Raw genomic sequence first — 20,478 nt, 5'->3', positions numbered from 1 at the left:
TTGCTCCGTATGTGCATATTTGCTGCTCGTTTCCTTGGGTACTGTATGTTGGTTTTGGGTTGTTATTTCATGCGATAGGTGTTGCCAAATAATATATGTTGCTGCTGTGCACGATTGATGTTATTTTCTGTGCTAATTGTGCTATTTTGCTATCCGGGAATGTCCAATTTTAAGCCGGAATGCTGCCCGATTTTCAAGGAAATTAGTTTCATTTTGATCTTTATTTCAGTTTTGGGCAAATTTCCATTTCCTTTTGACTTCCTGGATTTGCATCAATCATTGTGAACATGAACCACAACTTCTCTTTTAATTGGGACTAAATATCATCATACCACTAAGCCACTTTCCTAACTCACTAATTTCTTTAACCATCTAACTTTCACTCACCTTTAATCATCTTTAACAATTCTTTCAAAAATATGATGATATTATTGCCTTTTGAATATGAGTTGTTGACTTTCATGAAGCTTGCATTCTTGGTTTACTTGTTCACCTTTGCATATTCATTGCATCATCATGATCGTTCTTTGATAATTGTATCCTGAACATGCCTTCTTTGTTACATGCTAAGTGTTTTATTGCTTATATTCTATCATCATTTTCAGGATGTCGGATAAAGGAAAAGCCATAGCCACTGCCTCCAAGAAAAGAAAACTCTCTACACCCTCCATTCCTTCCATCTACAAGCATTATGCTAAGAATCCATTAAATGATGAGGAAAAGGAAAATCAGCAGTTACCTTCTATCGATCCATCCAAATTTCCAAATCTCTACTGTGAGCTTCGGTTTTCAAGATATCGAACAAAGAAGCTGAATACTGAGAAGAAGTTGCTCCTACCTAATGATGTGAGACGGTCCATTACCGGTCGGATCCTTGAGTTGGGTATCGACTTTGTTGACCGAGATTTGGGTGATATAAATATATCTTGGGTGAAGGAATTCTACTGCAACTTCTTCTGTCCGACTTTGGATTCGGTTCAGGTGAGGGGTAAGGAGATTATGATTACTGAGACTGCTATAGCGGAGGCATTACAGTGTCGGCAAATTCCTGATGACATATGTGCCCATCAGCAGGCAGAGTTAGCCATCCATACCATGACTTTCGATTATGAGGCGCTTAGGCGCGTGATTGGGATACCAGATGCTAGTTGGGTCATGGATGCGACGAACACCAAGCCTAAGGGGATGTTATTTGCTCATTTGACTAGGGAGGCCAGGACCTGGCAGATGATCTTTGCTCACTACGTCTTGCCTACTACCCACTTCTCTGAGATCCCCATGGAGATGCTTCTGCTGATCGGGTGTGTTATGGAGGGGAAGGATGTCTCCTTTCCTCGACTTATCCGACAGTGTATGTGGCGGGCGCATATTCGTGGCCTACTCCCATTTCCTACATTGGTCACGAGTATGGCGGCCCTAGCTGAGGTCCCATGACTGGACGATGATGTGCAACCACCACTCCCAGATGCAGATGACAGGGAGGTTACTATCCCCTGGGGTGGTTGGGTGCATGAGAGGCCACCTTCTAGACGCCGTTCTAGGGCCAGGGCAGTAGTGGGGACGCCTTCACCATCGGCCCCTACAGCAGCCCCATCTTCTTCTACCACAGCTGCTCCCTCATCATCTACAGTTCCACCAGCAGCCCCTGAGCCGACCTATCTCCTGGTCCAGCGTCTTTTCCGGTTTTTAGAGCGTGAGAGACGCTATGTCAGACGCCGTTTAGATCGGATGGACCAGGCACTTGTTTCTTTGGGTGCTGAGCTACCTCCGCTTCCCGATTCTCCGGCTTCCGATGAGCAGGATCATCAGGAGGTGGATGCGGAGGCACCGATTCAGCAGGTTGCCCCTGACACTACAGAACCACCACAGACTCATGAGGAGCCGGTCCCACAGCCACAGCCAGAGCCAGAGCCTATCGTTGTACCTCCCACTAATCCCCCGGTTTAGCATCGAGGACGATGCTTGATTTTAAGTGTGGGGAGGACACCGGTAGCATTATTTGGGAACCGGTGAACTTTTCGGCCTAGTTATCTTATTTTGCACATCTTTGTATATATTTTGATGCATTTCTAGTTTGCTTTGGATACTTTTATTGCTTATTTTGGATTTTAGATATTTTGATGCTTTTGGATATTTTTAGATGTTTTGGATGATAGATTCCGTACTTTTAGTTGGATTTTTTTTATACATTTTTGTTTATCTTTATTTTTAGTTGTGGTTGTGATTAGAAATCAAACTTTGAATTGCAAATACTTAGTCACCCTTTTTGCATAAGAAATTGATTTTAAGTGAAAAAGGAAAGGGTGAACTAAGAAAATCTTTGAATTTTCCAATCACAACAATGCTTAGTCAAACATTGAAATTTTTCAAGAATTTTGAATATAGGGCACCAACCCAATTGATTGAAAGAAAATTTTTGGTGAAACTTGCTTGAATTTCATACCTTGTGAATCATGCGTTGAATTGAGAACACAAGCTTGTGAGACTTGAGCCTATTGATGTGGTTACATTTTATAACCACTTATTTTCCATTCTTGTGTGAAATTGCTCTCTTTTTATGATTGCGATCCTTGATTTGCTTGATTCTATATGTCCATTTATTTCTTGTATTTGTGCATTTATATGATTGAGGCCATTATTTCAATAGCCACTTACCCAAATAGCCAACCTTTTATTCTCCATTGTTAGCCAATTTTGAGCCTATGCTTAACCAACTTATTCTCAATTTAGCTCATTACAAGCCCAAGGCGAAAAACCAATGAAAAGTCCTTGTTTGGATCTTTGATTAGCCTAGGTTAGTGAGAGTGTTTATTATTCAAGTTGGTGAGGCTTGGGAACATTGGATGGGAAAAAGGGGTAGTACACTTTCATATTTAGGAATTGGGTACATATTCATGTATGGATTAAATGTATAGACCTTATGCATTGATGTTCTTGTATTTAGTTTGAAAGAAGAAAAAGAAAAAAAATATATAAAGAAAAGAAAAAAAATGAAAAGAAAAAAAAAGAAAAAAAATGATGATGAAAAAGAAAAAAAAATATAATAAAGAGGGGACAAAATGCCCCAAAGTGAGTTCAATAAAAGGGAATCAATGCATAAGTGTTGTGAATCACATAAGAATGCATGAGTATGTGAGAAAAAGTGAAGAATGGGTAGTTAAAATAGTTTGAACTTGTATAGGTCATTATATAGTTAGGTGGGGAAGTCTATGCTAATCAAAGATTCAAATTCTAGTCCACTTAACCATAAATGATCTTACCTTGACCCTAACCCCATTACAACCAAAATGAAAGACCTCATGATGAGTGTATGCTTGCATTGAATAAGTGTTGATTGTTAGAAGAAAATCAAATTTTGAAAAACATGATTAGAAGAGAATTGAGTGAATTAACCCTTAAACACTTGAGTGAATAGAGCGGATATACATCCGGTGAGGGTTCAAAAGTTCAATCACATGTGTTCACCTATATTATCTATATTCTTGCAAGTTTGAACTCTTTTTGACAATTAAATACAATTGTGGTTTGGACTTAGTTCCTATATGCCTAGCTCTTGTGCTTATACATGCTCTCTTGGGAATTGATTTGTTTGAACTAAGCATTTCCAATTGCTTTAGGTAATTGCATTTAGATAGGACTCACATAGTTTAGTTGCATTCAATGTCATACCCCTTAGTTCCTTCTTAATTTAGCATGAGGACATGCTAAGGCTTAAGTGTGGGGAGGTTGACAAACCCCAATTTGACGGGTTATTTTGTATTGAATTTAGGGTAATTTGATAACCTTTTATCACATTTAGCCTAGGAATTAGCATGGTTTTGTTATCTCTCCCATATTTGTGCTTAAGTGTAAAAACATGTTTTTTAAGCCTTATTTTGATGAATTCTAGTTTCTCTTTGATTCCATAAGATGCCTTGATGTGTTTGCTAGTAATATCAGGTTGAAATAGGCTAGGCATGGATCAAAGGAAGCAAGGAAGAAAGCATGCAAGTGGAGAGAAGCACAAAAAGCCAAAGAATTGATCTAGGCCATGCACGCGCACGCGCACAAGGCGCTCGCGCGCACATTGCGAAACAGGCCAAGGACGCGCACGCGTACCGTGCGCGCACGCGTCGATGATGGCACATGACCTCACTAATGCAACACGTGCCTGGCGATTTGAGAGGGTTTCTGAACCCATTTTTGGCGCCAATTGCTAAGGGAAAGGAATAAAAGGATGAAGGATTAAGGGGAAGACATCACTTTAGTCAATAGTGAACCATTAGTTCATGCACACTCATTAGGATTAGTTTAGAGTTAGTTTCTAGAGAGAGAAGCTCTCACTTCTCTCTAGAATTAGGATTAGGTTTAGTTCAATAATCTTAGATCTAGATTTTAATCTTTGCTTTCTTCCACTTCTATCCTCTTAATTCCTTGTTGTTACATTCATCTTCCTCTATTCCTTTGTTGTAAATTCCTTTATGTTGTTCTTATACTTTGTTGTAGATCCACTTTTATTCCTTCCTTTCTCTTTCAATTCAATTCAAGGTAAATCATAATAATTGTGTTCCTTTTGATTTGTGTTGTTAATTCCTTTCAATAATTGTTGTTAGATTTTGTTCTTGTTGTTGATTTACTATGTTTTCCTTTTATGCCATCCAAGTGTTTGATGAAATGCTTGGTTGGATTTTAGTGTAGGTTTTGTTCCTCTTGGCTTTGGTTGAGTAATTAGTGACTCTTGAGTTATCTAATTCCTTCGTTGATTGATAATTAGAAGTTGCTAATTGATTTGAATGCCTCTAAAGCTAGTTTTTCCTTTAGGAGTTGATTAGGATTTGAGGAATCAAATTGATTCATCCACTTGATTTTCCTCCATGGTTAGAGGTTAATTAAGTGGGAGCAATGAACAATTTGTGATCACAATTGAGGAGGATAACTAGAATAGGACTTCTAGTTCTCATATCTTGCCAAGAGTTTTGTTAGTTGTTAGTTTATTTTCTTTGCCATTTATATTTCTTGTCCAAAATCTTAAAAACCCCAATTATAACTCACAACCAATAACAAGACACTTCATTACAATTCCTAGGGAGAACGATCCGAGGTCCAATACTTCGGTTTATAAATTTTAGGGGTTTGTACTAGTGACAAACAACTTTTTGTATGAAAGGATTATTGTTTGGTTTAGAAACTATACTTTACAACGAGATTTTATTTGAGAAATTCTAAACCGTCAAAAATCCAATCATCAAGGATCTAAATGCATCAATGATGATGCATTCCAGTTAAGCTCCTTTTCAGGAAGCTTATTCTCTCCCCCTAATGTTGGAAATTTTGATTCATCAAAATGACAATCCGCAAACCGACGGGCTTTAAATACATCTCCAGTTTGTATCTCAAGATACCTCACTATAGAGGGAGAATCATATCCAACATATATTCCCAATTTTCTTTGGGGTCCCATTTTGGTGCGATTAGGTGGTGCAATGGGAACATATATCGCACACCCAAATATTCTTAAATGGAAAATATTTGGCTGCTGGCCAAAAGCTAATTGTATAGGAGAGAATTGATGATAACTTGTTGGCCTCAAACGAATAAGTGCTGTGGCATGTAAAATAGCATGCCCCGAAACCGAGGTTGGGAGATTTGTTCTCATAAGCAAGGGTCTAGCAATTAATTGGAGGCGCTTAATAAGTGATTCTGCTAACCCATTTTGTGTGTGAACATAAGCTACTGGATGTTCAACACTTATTCCATTAGCCATACAATAAGCATAAAAAACTTGGGAAGTAAATTCACCAGCATTATCAAGACGAATTGCTTTAATTGGATTTTCTGGAAATTGTGCTTTTAATCGAATAATTTGAGCCAGTAATATCGCAAACGCCAAGTTGCGAGAAGATAATAAGCACACATGTGACCATCTCGAAGATGCGTCTATCAGGACCATAAAATATCTAAAAGATCAACATGGTGGATGAATAGGTCCACATATATCACCTTGAATCCTTTCTAGGAATTCAGGGGACTCAAATCCAATCTTTACTGGTGATGGCCTTAAAATTAACTTCCCTCGAGAACATGCAGCACAACAAAATTCACTAGTTTTAAGAATCTTCTGGTTCTTTAGTGAATGTCCATGAGAGTTTTCAATAATTCTTCTCATCATGGTTGTTCCCGGATGACCCAAACGGTCGTGCCAAGTTATGAATTCATTTGGGCTAGTAAACTTCTGGTTTACAGTGGCATGTGATTCAATTGCACTAATCTTAGTATAATACAACCCAGATGAAAGAGAGGGTAATTTTTCTAATATAACTTTCTTATTTGAATCATGAGTTGTGATAAATAAATACTTATGATTTCCCTCATTCATCGTCTCAACATGATATCCATTTCGGCGAATATCTTTGAAACTCAACAAGTTCATAGTGCATTATTTATTATAAACTTTGTTCCTCCAGAAAACAAAATTATAGCTCTTCCGGAGCCTTCTATCACATTGCCTGAACCAATAATAGTATTAACATATTCCTCTTTTGGTACAAGATGGGTAAAATATATATCACTTTTGAGAATAGTGTGCGAACTTGCACTATCCGCAAGGCATACATCTTCATTACATATCTTTGCCATTCTCTTCAAAAACAAATAATAATAAAATGAGTAGTATGCACAGTTAAATTGAATACTTGATCAGAATTATTTTTCTAAGAAACACTGTACATAAAATAATGTCATATACTAAAATTTTATTTTAAAATTTGACACATTTAATAATTTTAAAATTCATATTAATATTTCATTATCACATTTGAAACTTAAATACATAGAAAATAAAACTTAACAATAAGTTCTTTACATTATTTATTTACATAGATACTTCACAATCCCACATATTAAACTATTCCATCATTGATCAAATGACCAATATTTCCTTCAGGATCCTCAAAGAAATCAGATACATCATAATGTGTGGTGGAGTTCTCAGCATCATTTGAAACAAAATTTGTTTCCTTTCCTTTGTCGTTCTTTTTCAAAGATGCCTGGTAAAGATCGACTAGGTGCCTTGGGGTACGACAGGTACGTGACCAATGGCCCTTTCCACCATAACGGAAACACTTCTCCTCGGTTGATTTATTCTGCCCGATATTCCTTTCTTTATCCCACTTCTGGTGAGATCCTCTCTTTTGAACATAATTCTTTTTCCTTCCATAATTTTTCTTATTATTAAAAGTTTGCCATTTACCTCTTCTGGGGTAATGATTTGCCGCATTTACTTCAGGAAATGGGGCGGCGCCAGCTGGGTGCGCTTCATGATTTTTCAATAACAACTCATTGTTGCGTTCGGCAACAAGAAGGCAAGAAATTAACTCAGAATATTTTTTAAACCCTTTCTCTCGATACTGCTGCTGCAAGAGCACATTCGAGGCATGGAAGGTTGAGAAAGTTTTCTCCAACATATCATGATCAGTTATTTTTTCTCCACACAATTTCATTCGTGAGGTGATTCGAAACATTGCAGAATTATATTCATTTATAGATTTAAAATCTTGTAAACGCAAATGCGTCCATTCATATCGGGCCTGAGGAAGTATCACCGTTTTCTGATGATTATACCTTTCTTCAAGGTCTTTCCAAAGATCTGCAGGATCTTTTAATGTGAGATATTCATTTTTCAATCCCTCGTCAAGATGACGACGAAGAAAAATCATGGCTTTGGCTTTATCCTTCTGGGATGCATTATTTTCAGCCTTAATGGTATCTCCAAGATCCATTGAATCAAGATGGATTTCAGCATCTAATATCCATGATAAATAATTGTTTCCAGATATATCAAGAGCATTGAATTCAAGATGAGAGAGCTTCGACATAATGAAAATATTACCTGAGTCTTCCTAAAGATTTGATTAGAGTCTCGTGCTGATAACGTGTTGTGAAATAAATAAAAGATATAAAGTAGAGATGTATAAATAGAAGACTCTATTATTAATATAATTAGCTCAATAATAATTTATATATATATAATAATATTATATGTTGTAATGTATATATATATACAAAGATAGAAAGAAATATTAAAAATAAAGAGAGAGAGAATTGCATTTGTTTATTGTTACTATCTCAATATAATAAAGATGGTTAATATCACTATTAATATAATATGTAAAGAGTAATAGAAAATAGAATTTAAAATACTTATAAAATAAAAGAAGAGAAAGAATTGTAGTAGTAATATAAGGAGAAGGGTATTTGATTGCAACATAAAGAGGAAATCGATTTCTTATTATTTGCTTGTGTTGCTGTTGTTTTTGTGTGTCAACAACGGAGGTTAACCTCCTATTTATAAGCATATGGGAGGAATGTTTTCAACCCATATTAATTTCATTCTCTATTGGTAACATGAAAACGGAGTCACTTGCATGGACATCCATATCCTTTGTGTTTATCACAACAAAAGTATAATTTTCTTTTTCTATGGTATTCTATGGGAGGTCAAATGATGTTGACTTTGATGATTAAATTTAAATTCATTTGGACCCAGAGTTTTTTTGAAGGAGATGTTTTTGAACTAACTAATCTTAGTATTCAGTGGCTAAATCTATACCAATATATAAAGCTAATACCAGAGTTTGTGTCCAATTTGTATGGACACTATTTGCCCTCAAATAATTCATTTTATAAATTAAATTTATGGATAAAATAATAATAATACATTTTTGTTTTTAATTTAAAAAAGTTATTAACCCACAAAAAAAGTAAATAACTACTACAATCGTAAGAAAATTAAATAACTGCTCCAGTTATAAATATTCGTCATTGTTGTTAATCCTTTTTTCTGCGTATAAATAATTCAACAATAGTTATTATAAATATTTGAATTTAGTACCTTTAGCTTATATATTAAAAAAATTAAACTATTAAATTAATTATTTGTGTATTAATTGTTTTATATAAAAGATAAAAAATGACCTATTTAGATGCTAGTACAGATTAAGGTTGATGTAATAAAGAAATTAAAGTAAAGAAAACTAGCATACTTCAAAATAATTTTTCAAATAAAATATATTTGAGGTGGGATGTAATAATTAGGGATTACTAAGAAAGGAGAAAATGCAATAATTTGTTCCTCTCAATTAATCATTTCATTGTCACAAAAATTTTCTTTTTTTAATTAAGAATAAAGGTTTTTTTATTTAAATAAAATAAAAAAGGATTAAATTTACTTGATTCCTTCAATAAAAATCGAAAACGCAAATCCCCTAAATTAATTTATATATAAATCGTGTTAGGATAATATTTATTAAATATTGTATTATATATCACATTCTATCACGATTTATGTATGGATAACATTTTGGAATAGAGCATAAATCGTGCTAGAAGAATAAAATTATAATTATTAATTAAAAATAATTTAAAAATAATTAAAAATTAATAATTAAAAATAATAAAAAATTATAAATAGTATTACATTTAAAAAAATAACTATTTCCCCAAAAAAATACAAATTTATTTTTGTGTATTCTGGAGACGATGATAATGTTTAGCATTGTTAACTTTTTAAACTCAATTTAATATATTTGAAGTGAAATACGCTGCAGAGTAAGACGATTTATAGAGTTTGCCGAAAATTCGCCCGGGTGTGCGGCGAACTTGCTCAATACCAAAAAACAAAATGCATTTCGGTAAATAAAGTTTAGAAATGGACCTTTTCATAATTTTTATTAGAAAAGAACCATAATACTACTACTTTTTTTTATCATATTTTTATAAAATAAGTATTTTTAGAACTAAAAATTCAAGTACAAAATAACTTATTTACAAACTACTTTTAATATAATCATTTATTGTTTAAACTATTTTTTTAAAAAGGAACTTAATTAAACTGTTTATCTAAACTGAGCCTATCTAATTCCTTTGAACAAACTAGGGTCCATGTGCTTGAAAATTTTTCGTTTGATGTTAACCGACTTAGACTTAATTATTTAAGTATCATTCTCTGTTTCTACATGTGCTTTCTTTCTTTCTTTTTATCCGTGCCTATATTGTGAGTTTTAACATTGTATAATAGAACCATAGATTTTTGTGAAGAGTATATATATAATAAAGAGAGGCCACTTGATGTATATAGTGTAACTCATTGTAGAGAGAAAGCTATGATTCGGATTTCTTCTTTTATGATCAATAATTTTCTCTATAGCTTATTGCTTTCTATCTTTCTGATTCAAGATAGTTTCACTTAGTTTTCTTGCTAAAACTGATAAGCAGCAGCTCCATGACCTGCCAGTTGTAACGAATTTTATTTATAATACCTAGCAACCTCTTGAGTATTTCTCTGACTTCTTTTATGTTGGTGCATTGGTTCTTTTAATCAGCATTGTAGAACTTAAAAGTGAGTCTGATATTTTTCTATCAGATAAAAAAGTACTTAATTATTTGTTATTCTATTAAATTTAAAAGTATCATGTGTAATTTAAATCTATGCTTGCAAATGAATCAATTTCTTGGAGGTGATATCCTTAACTTTTTAGGATCATTGCCACTTAAACTGCACAATTAAATAGAACTCCCTTTAAATAAAAGTTTTTATTACAAACACACATCTAATGCTTTCTTGACTTTGATTTTAGCAGAAAATTATGAAACAATAACAATGACTATGATGAGTATGTATTTATTATAATGATTTTTTGCTTGAAATCCAACAATGTTAACAAGCTGAGAAAAAGTGAATAGTTTTCTAGTCTTGGTTGAGGCCAAAATGACTCAGAATTAAAGATAAAAGGGACTTGTTACCTTGAGGACCATACCTTTGGATTCAAGAAAACTGAAAATCAAAGATAAGAAGAAATATTGCATGTGAATTTCATTTGACCTATTTTAATTTCGATAGTTATGGTTTTATTTTATTTGAAACTTTTAATTTGGTTACACTACAAGTAATAATTTTATAGTTGTTCTATAATCTTAGTAATGAAATTTTAAATTCGATGACCCTCTAAATTTTGGTTCTACAAGGGGTTTTGTAGCATGAAAATGCATGACTTTTATTTAAGAATAAAAGGAATCTTATTTGAGATGAAATCGTTTTAGAATTTTTGTTTACTCTTCAAAATTTTTACTAAATTTGTTATTTCCTCAAAATAGGAGTTTAAGTACTCCTTTATCATTTTCTTTGTTTTCCCTTCCTCACATTTCACAAAGAATAATTAAACTTACTTAAAATGAAATTAAATATGTCTCATATATGGACTTCGTCTCTCGCAACTGCAACAGATTCAAAGGAAATGGATTCTCTCCATTTTTTCTAACACTTGAGAGAATAAAGTGTGATCTCTCACCTTTAATTCTATAAGTGGGACCAAAATTAAATAGGAGAGAGAGAACAATGAAAGGTGAGATCCTCCTGGACACCATCCAGTTTTTTTTCCATTGGAGAGGATCCACTCCCCAGATTCAAACCACACAACTAGAAGAGATAATTAATGAGTAGTTCTGACCAAAGAGAGAAAACAGAAATGCTTCTTCTTCTTCTCCTTTAGCAGAAAAAAGAAAGATGAGGGGGAGGAGACGAAGAACATGAACCTGAACAATTTTTTTTTTTTTCATGTATTTTTGTTTTTTTTATAAATTATTTAAAATTTAAAAATATAAATTAAAGTTAATTGAATTCTATATTTTAATTAATTTAAAGATAGTTTTTGTTTAGCACAAAGAAAAGGATATTTAAGTATTTTTATACAATTATTTAAAATTTTTTTTATTTTTATTAAATTATAAGGATGTTTTAGTAAAAATAATCCTATGATATCTATTTTAAAGAAAGAAAAATTAAATGTTGACATAAAAATTATAATCTATGTGCGTGTTTTTAATTTGTTTATATTTTTATCGTACTGATACATATGAATTTATCATCGAAGTAAATACCATAAATAATATATTTAACAAGTGATAAATACCGAATAAACAATGTTACATGGTTAGCAATAATTTATATTCATATTTATAGACGTTTTGCATACAAGAAGTATATAATTTGCTCTTATATTTATTAAAATTTTATACACATAAATCAACACAATTTATATCTATAAATTAATATAATTTGCACCCATATTTTTTAGAATTTATGTCTATAATAATAATTTAGTGTTTGTATATATTAACCAAATAATGACAAAAAATATTAAAGGTTGTTGGTCCTAAGAATTTTTCATACCGAACTTACATCTAATAGTAAAAGATTACCATAATAGAAATTAAAAAGATAATAAGTTAGCAAAAATTATGATAAAATATTGATATCAATTATATAAATGGTGATATAAATAAAGTTTAAAGTAAAAATCAATGTCAAAATTTAGGGAATTGGCACTTTTATTAAAATTTAGTCATTATTTAACTTGTAAAAAAAAAAGTGAGTAATTTTATACTATTAGATAAAATTTGATACCATTAAAAATATAAATAATAATTAATTGATGACTACAAATCACAAAACTTGGTCTCTAACATTCTTTCATGAAAGAAAAATACACCTGTCCAAGTAGAAGGGGTGATGCTTTGTTGAGTTCGTTCAAATAAAAATATAAAATAAAATTTATTAAAAAAATTAATAAAGTAATAAATGATAAATGAAAAATTAATCACCATTAATTATTACTAGGTAGTTTTTGACATCGGAAGCCATCCGTTAATCCAATTAATTATTAACACATGTAGAAGAAGTTAAACAGTTCCTGCGTTTCCCTTCAAAATTCTTCGATGGAAGAGAAACAGAGAGACATCACTTAATATGTACCGTACCTTCCCTAGACCTTCAAAATTCTTAGAATATTGTTGGAAGAACCACAAGTACTTACTGTGTTCTTTGGGTTCTTCAAATTTAAGCTTTCTCTCTCTCTCTTGTTAGTGTAACCTAAAAAGCCTTTTTATTTCTTATAATCCTTCCATTTCTTACTACCAAGTTATTTAAAGATCACATAGAATAATACTACACTACTGCTACTTCAGTACATTGGGTGTAACCTGATCTCTAGTGGTTACAAATTACAATGGAAGCTGAGACTAGTTCTAGCAGCAGCAAGAACAGAGTAAGAAACAATGACTACGGCTTTATGGATACGATTCTTTCGTGGTCCATTGATGATATTCTCAATGAAGAACTCTACAAAACTCAGGTTTGTGTTCTTTCGTACTATACAATTACTATCCCTCCATATTTAACTTAAGAATGTTAAATGCTGCTTTATCTTATACCTCGATTTTGATGTGTGTGTATATCCAGGTCGACAGGATTGAGCTGTCGTTTAAGTCGGTAAATAATTACATTGGATCTTTCGTATATCCGTTATTGGAAGAAACTCGAGCGCAGCTATGCTCGAGTATGGAGGTCTTGCAGAACGCTCCATTCGCAAAAGTGAACAGCATTGACAATGATAAGAAATTTGGAAGGAAATTCTACAATTTGAATATTGGCGAATGGAAAAACAGATTCACTCTTCGTACTAACGAGCCGTACAGAATGCTGCCGGGAGATGTTCTAATTTTGACAGATTATAAACCGGAAACCGTCAATGGTTTGCAGAGGTTCGCAAGGATGTGGACTTTTGTTTCAGTAGTCAAAACAAGTGAAGATGAAGATTTAAATCTTAAGGTTAAGGTGAAGGCATCAAGTGATATTGATCCCAATGAATTCAAGTATAATAAGTCTCTTTTTCTTGTCTTCTTGACAAATATAAGCTCGAATAGAAGAATTTGGAATGCACTTCACATGGATGGGAATTTGAATATAGTGAAGCAAGTTTTAACAACAAGCGAAACGGCGGTGAGAAATAAAGCTTAATTTTATGTTTTGATGCATTATCAGATTATCTTTAACAAAATTACTAAATTAGCTACTATTTATATCTATTGTTTTTAACTTTTTATATATTTTTTTACAAAAATGGTATTTTTATACTAAAATTATTTACTAAAATTAACTTGTTTAACTCATTTTAAATATGTATTTTATATTATAATATGTATTTTATACTAGTAACCGAGTTTAATAGCAGATTTTGATGTACACATAATTGATGTTTTTAATATAAATTTTATGTTTTAATATATATTTTATATTAATGATTTGTGGAATATATATATTACTCCGCATTAAAAATATTATGAACAATGTTAATATTCTCTACAAATATAATAAAAGAATTTATTGTGTTATTATTTATCTTGTAATAAGTTCTACCTTAATGTGTTGTGTTTTTTCTTTTGAAAAAAAAAAGATTGCTTGCGGATTGTGTTAGAAAATTTGACTTAAGAGATTAGTGCCAAAACTAAATTGATTGAATGATGTGAAACAGGTTGCGGAGAGTTGTAACTGCTACTCTGACAGTGAAATGTTAAGGGATGACAGTTCTTTAGAAAGGTTATTATCGAATCTGAATGATTACCAAAAGAAAGCGATTCATACATGTCTTTCGGGAATTCGGTGCAGCTGTACTAATAACAACTCAAAGATCAAGCTGATATGGGGTCCCCCGGGGACGGGGAAGACTAAAACTTTGGCCACACTCCTCTTTGCTCTGATGAAAATGAAATACAGAGTCCTTGTATGTGCACCTACCAATGTTGCCATAAAAGAAATCGCTTCACGCGTTGTGAGTATTGTGAAGGATTCGGAATCTCGTGAAACGTTCTGTTCTTTAGGGAGCTTTCTCTTGTTTGGGAATAATGAGAGGCTCAAAGTTGATGGGGAATTGGTTGAGGAAATATATTTGGATTATCGTGTGCAGGAGCTCACAGAATGCTTTGGATCTTATAAAGGTCTGAGTTCCTGCTTACGAGAAATGTTTTATTTTCTTGATGGTTACGAATTGAAAAGGAATGATACTGGAAAGTTTAGAGAAAAGTTTTATTTTCTTGATGGTTACGAATTGAAAAGGAATGATACTGGAAAGTTTAGAGAAGAGTTTCTGTCCACAGCATTGCGGCTGAGGCGCTGCATTTCTATCTTATTTACACACGTAAACATGGACATTGTGTATGAAAAAATCTATCAAAACTTGGTCTTGTTGAAGAAGGCACTTGATTCCTTTGAAGATTTGCTGTTTCAAAATGGTGAATACCAATCATTGTGCAAAGAGAGAAATGAATGCCTAGAGGCTTTAAAAGCCGCGAGAGATTCACTTGTCAGATTTCCGTTTACAAAATCTTTTGAAGCTAAGGCGATCCGGGAGTCATGTTTGCAAAATGCATCATTATTATTTTGCACTGTTTCTGGCTCCTACAATCTACATTCTGTTGCGATGAAGCCACTCGACATTTTGGTAATAGATGAAGCGGCACAGTTAAAAGAATGCGAATCGCTCATAGCCATGAAAATTGAAGGAATAAGACATGCTATCCTTCTTGGGGATGAATGTCAACTACCTTCGATGGTAGAAAGTAGTGTAAGTAGCTGCAATAAAGTTTATATATGCTAATACCAAAATTTATAGTTGCAAAATGTTGTCGTTGCTATAAAATTTTTGTAACACTTTGTAGAATTGTAATTATAATTGAAGTTTTTTTTTTTATTATTTGATAACGTTTTAATTTAAAAAGACAAAAATATTATTTATACACTAAAAATCAATCAATATACTTTTCCATATTATTATTATCCAAGTTTTGTAACTATGTAACCATAGCAAACATATAATTCACCAAATTTATATATTTCTTTTAGTAAATTTATGCTTCCATCCTATGATAATTTCGAATTTACATTTCTTTCTGTTGTTTTTTGTGTAAAAGGTCTCAAGTGAAGTTGGTTTTGGACGAAGCTTATTTGAGAGACTTAGCATATCTCTTCATCCTAAACAGCTTCTCAGAATGCAGCACAGGATGCACCCAGAAATTAGTTCATTTCCGAATTCATATTTCTATTCTAACGAAATTCTTGACGCTCCAAATGTCCAAAGAATTGAATACAACAAGAAATATCTCCCTGGGAAAATCTTTGGTCCCTATTCTTTTATAAATGTGGCTGGGGGAAGAGAAGAGTATGATGCGGCTGGTCGGAGCCGAAAAAATGTTGCCGAGGTTGCTATTGTAACGACAATAGTGAAGAATCTGCATAAATGTTAGTTCACTATTCTCAACCTGAAGAAATTTTCATGTTATACTAAATTGTTGCAATTTTGCTTATGTACTTTCACAGTTTCACTAACATTACTATGAAATGTCTAAAAGATTATATCAATTGTATATTTTTGTAAAAAAAAAAAAAAATACAAGTTTCCTGAGTTCTAACAACAATGCCGGTATGAACTGCAGCATGGCTTGCCAAGAGGGAGAAACTATGCATTGGTATTGTTTCTCCTTATGTAGCTCAAGTCGCAGCGATCCAGGAAAAAATTGGAAAAATCTATGACAGCGATGTTGAGTTTACTGTGAATGTTAAATCAATTGATGGATTTCAGGGTGGCGAACAGGATGTGATTATTCTGTCCACTGTTAGAACAAATAACAGGACGCCTCTCGATTTTGTTTCGTCTCCGCAGAGGACAAATGTTGCTCTCACAAGGGCGAGGTAGTTAAATCTTGTCTCTGTTATTATGGAATTTTATATTGTTTCAGTTTTGTTATTATGCTTTGTGAAAAGCTTCTTTATTTTTTATATTTACTAGGCATTGTTTATGGATTTTGGGGAACGAGAGGGCCTTGTCACACAATAAAAATGTGTGGAAGGATATTATCTCTGATGTAAAGAAGCGTAACTGTTTCTTCAATGCTGAAGAGGATGAAGAATTCTCTAAAGCCATTTTGGATGCAAGAAAAGATATGGATCAATTTGATGATTTGCTTATGACAAATAGCATCTTATTCAGAAATTCAAGATGGAAGGTATGTGAGTCCTGGACTTAATTACTTTCTGTTTTTCTTCACTTGTTATACGTTGAATAAACTCCATGTTTATTGTGTTTAGCTCTTTCTTCCTTCAAAAAGAAAAAAAAAACTTCATATCAGTCCCTATCTCCATAATATAATGTGTGGATTTGCAGGTTAACTTCAGTGACAAGTTTCTCAGATCGTTTAAGAGGCTGCCGTCAGAGCACTCTAAGAAGTTAGTTATCAACCTTCTTGAGAGGCTTTCTAATGGATTGAGGCCGAACAAGACTCGAGTTCAACTATTGAACAATGATTCATATGAGATTCTGAAAAGTTTCAAAATTGAAAGCAGGTATTTGATCTTCTCAAACGAAATAGTCAAGTATTCGAGTTATATGCAGGTTTTGAAGATATGGGACATATTGCCTCCCAACGATCTTCATAAATTGGCAAAGCGACTTGGAAATGTATTTGCAACATACACTGATGATTATATCAGTCGGTGCAAAGAGAAAGGTTTTTACAGGTAAATTTCAATTGTCTTAGGCGGTTAAGTTTTTGCAATGAGAATAAATGATAAGAAGGCTTCCTCTCTCTCTCTCTCTCTCAACAGGCACACTGAGATTCCTCTAACCTGGCCGCTTTCAACGAACATTCAAAAATTAAAGAATGCCGATAACAATAAAGGAAACGAAGGAGAGAAATTAGTATCTGTATGTGAAGATAGAAATGAAGCTGAAATGTCAAAGTATAAGGAGTGGCTTCTGTTAATGAAATACTGTTCCAACAGTGACCATGAAGCCATAGATTTGGATCTTCTTCCAATTTCATTAACAGAAGAACAGCGCAGAGTGATCTTCTATCCCCGGAGTACATTTCTACTTGGACGTTTCGGAACGGGGAAAACAACTGTGTTAACAACTAAGATGATTTGGAATCAAAAACTGCACCATTCGGTAGTTGAACTTGTATATGAAAGAAGCGCGAGTGCATTTGAGAATTGCGACAAGTCTCAAGAGATTTGTGCTGAGACAGAGAGGCCAGTTTTGAGGCAGTTATTTGTGACACTAAGTCCTGAACTATGTCAGGAGGTGAAATGCCATGTCTCTCGGTTTGAAAGGTTTGTGGTTTTTCTTTCTACAAATTGAAGCCTGTAATTACTTGCAGCTCGGAGTAGATATCTTTCTCTTTAAAAATAATTACAAATGAAAAGTTTAAATCTAAAATGTAACTTAATTGTTCCTTTATGCATCCAACACATAGGAAGAACCAATGTTTTTAGAAAATATTTTAGCTAAATCTATTTTTTAATAGAATAAAATTTTTTTAAAAAAAAAAAGGAAAGAAAAAGGAAAGAGTACTAGCATCACTCATATTTTATGCCAAATGGTACAGGTTGCTTTTTGAAGAGGGAACATCAGAAGCAAGTAATTCGTCGGTAAAAGATATCCATTTGCCAGATTCATTCCTGAATGTTCAATTTAGTTCATATCCACTAGTGGTTACATTCCGCAAATTCTTGATGATGCTGGATCTGAGTTTGGGTAGATCTTATTTAGAGAGGTTCAAGATCGCTAAGAATTCTTCTCTTGTCCAAGGTTTAGTTCCATGGGAGGCTTTCTTAGCAACCAAGGAAGTGACTTATGAAAAGTTTGATACATCCTATTGGCCGCACTTCAATGCACAAAAGATCAAGAACCTTGGTTCTTATCAAGTGTTCACTGAAATAATGACGCATATTAAAGGTAGCATTGAAGCATCAGAGACAGGTAAGATGAGCCGTAAGGACTATCTCACTCTTTCTGATAGCAGAAGATCAAGTTTGAGCGTGCCGAAAAGGGACTTGATCTATGATATCTTCGAAAACTATGAGAACATGAAGATGAGCAAGGGAGAGTTTGATATGGCTGATTTTGTAAGCGACCTACATAGAAGGTTAAGATCTTCAAGATACCAAGGTGATCTAATGCACTTTGTATATATTGATGAGGTGCAGGATCTTACCATGTCTCAGATTGCTTTGTTCAAGCATATCTGCCCGAATGTAGAGGAAGGATTCATTTTCTGTGGGGATACAGCTCAGACAATCGGACGAGGGATCGATTTCAGGTTCCAGGATGTAAGGGCCCTCTTTTACAACAAGTTTATGCTTGAATCAAATAAAGAGAAGGGTCATATTTCAGATATGTTCATGTTAAGTGAGAACTTTCGTAGTAAAGCCGAGGTTCTTAAGTTGGCACAAAGTATCGTTGAACTTCTCTTCCATTTCTTCCCCTATTCGGTGGACATTTTGAAGGTGGAGACCAGTTTGATAACTGGGGAAGCCCCCTATATACTTTTAGGAAATTGTATTGAAACAATTTTTGGTGAAAATGGATATAAGAATGTTGAGTTTGGAGCGAATCAAGCCATCGTGGTGCGCGATAATGAAACTCGAGAGGAAATCTTGCCTCTTGTGGGGAAGAAAGCTCTTGTTTTAACAATTTTGGAGTGCAAAGGGCTTCAATTCGAGGTAGCCATTAGAAGAACTTGATTTGCTTTGCTTTATATTACTTTTGATTATTGTTCTGTTTATTAATCTCTGAAAATATTTTCTCTTAAGTTTTTTCATTTGGTTCCTTTTTGGCATTTCTTTTTAGGATGTATTACTATACAACTTTTTATCAACTTCACCCTTGAAGAGGCAATGGGGAGTCATATACCAATTCATGAAGGAAAAGCATGTATTTTGTGCAAGTTTTGATGAAACCAAACACAATGTTTTATGCTCTGAACTTAAGCAGTTATATGTTGCTGTAACGAGGAGTAAGAATAGATTGTGGATATGTGAAGATAAAGAAGAATTTTCAAGACCGATGATTGATTACTGGAAAAAGAAAAGTCTTGTCCAATTCATGAACCAACCTAATGAGGCTTATTACTCAATGGAGCGTGGAATTAAGTTATATTTTTTGGAGGCAATGAAGAATTACTCAACTAATTCACACGAATGGATGGAGCGTGGAATTAAGGTACTTATTTATGGTTAATTATATTACATTATGGCCATGCCTTCATTCTATTTTGTGATTTATTTCGTTAGCCTAATAAACAACAGCAAATTAACGTATTGTTTTATGCATTGATTTTTGAAACAATATATGATGCATTTGTGATTGCTACTTTGCAGCTATATAATCAAAATAATTATAGCATGGCTACCATGTGTTTTGAAAGAGCCGGGGACGATTATTGGTTGAAAAAGTGTAAAAATGCTGCTCTGAATGCAATGTAAATCAATATACTTTTGGAAAAGTATAGGTATACAATGTAAATATTGTTTAATTTGCAACAAGAGATTATTAATGAAGAGTAGACTTTTGATGTCAAGTGTTAATTCTTTTTTCCTTTTCTGTTTTTGGCGAACTTGAAATACTTTTTGCGGGTACCCACATCACTTTGTAAGAGAAGTAAAGCAAGGGAATTAGTTATTCACAGAAGGGAGGTTGAGATCATACTATCTCGACATATCTCAGAATACCAAAACAATTTTGGCACCTATTATGGGGCCAGAGATCAGAAAGAACATTCTGGTCACCCACAAAAATAACAAAAAGAAAGAGATTGTATTCATTTTGTCTG

The 20,478-nt window shown here is 33.3% G+C and overlaps 1 protein-coding gene across 1 annotated transcript; it reads left to right on the top strand.

Moving 5' to 3' along the window:
- Positions 1-999: 999 nt before the first annotated feature.
- On the top strand, positions 1,000-20,131 carry LOC130966521 (uncharacterized). The gene is made up of 14 exons (XM_057891339.1): positions 1,000-1,351; positions 1,466-1,737; positions 1,801-1,884; positions 13,026-13,166; positions 13,274-13,813; positions 14,346-15,434; positions 15,781-16,108; positions 16,303-16,558; positions 16,656-16,872; positions 17,031-17,383; positions 17,471-17,984; positions 18,269-19,369; positions 19,497-19,868; positions 20,027-20,131. The coding sequence occupies exons 1-14, from the start codon at positions 1,000-1,002 to the stop codon at positions 20,129-20,131; spliced, it is 5,724 nt and encodes a 1,907-aa protein (XP_057747322.1).
- The last annotated feature ends 347 nt before the right edge of the window (positions 20,132-20,478 follow it).

Source organism: Arachis stenosperma, chromosome 3 (genome assembly GCF_014773155.1).
Source record: "Arachis stenosperma cultivar V10309 chromosome 3, arast.V10309.gnm1.PFL2, whole genome shotgun sequence".
Taxonomy (NCBI): Eukaryota; Viridiplantae; Streptophyta; class Magnoliopsida; order Fabales; family Fabaceae; genus Arachis; species Arachis stenosperma.
This window is presented reverse-complemented; position numbering and strand designations above follow the sequence as displayed.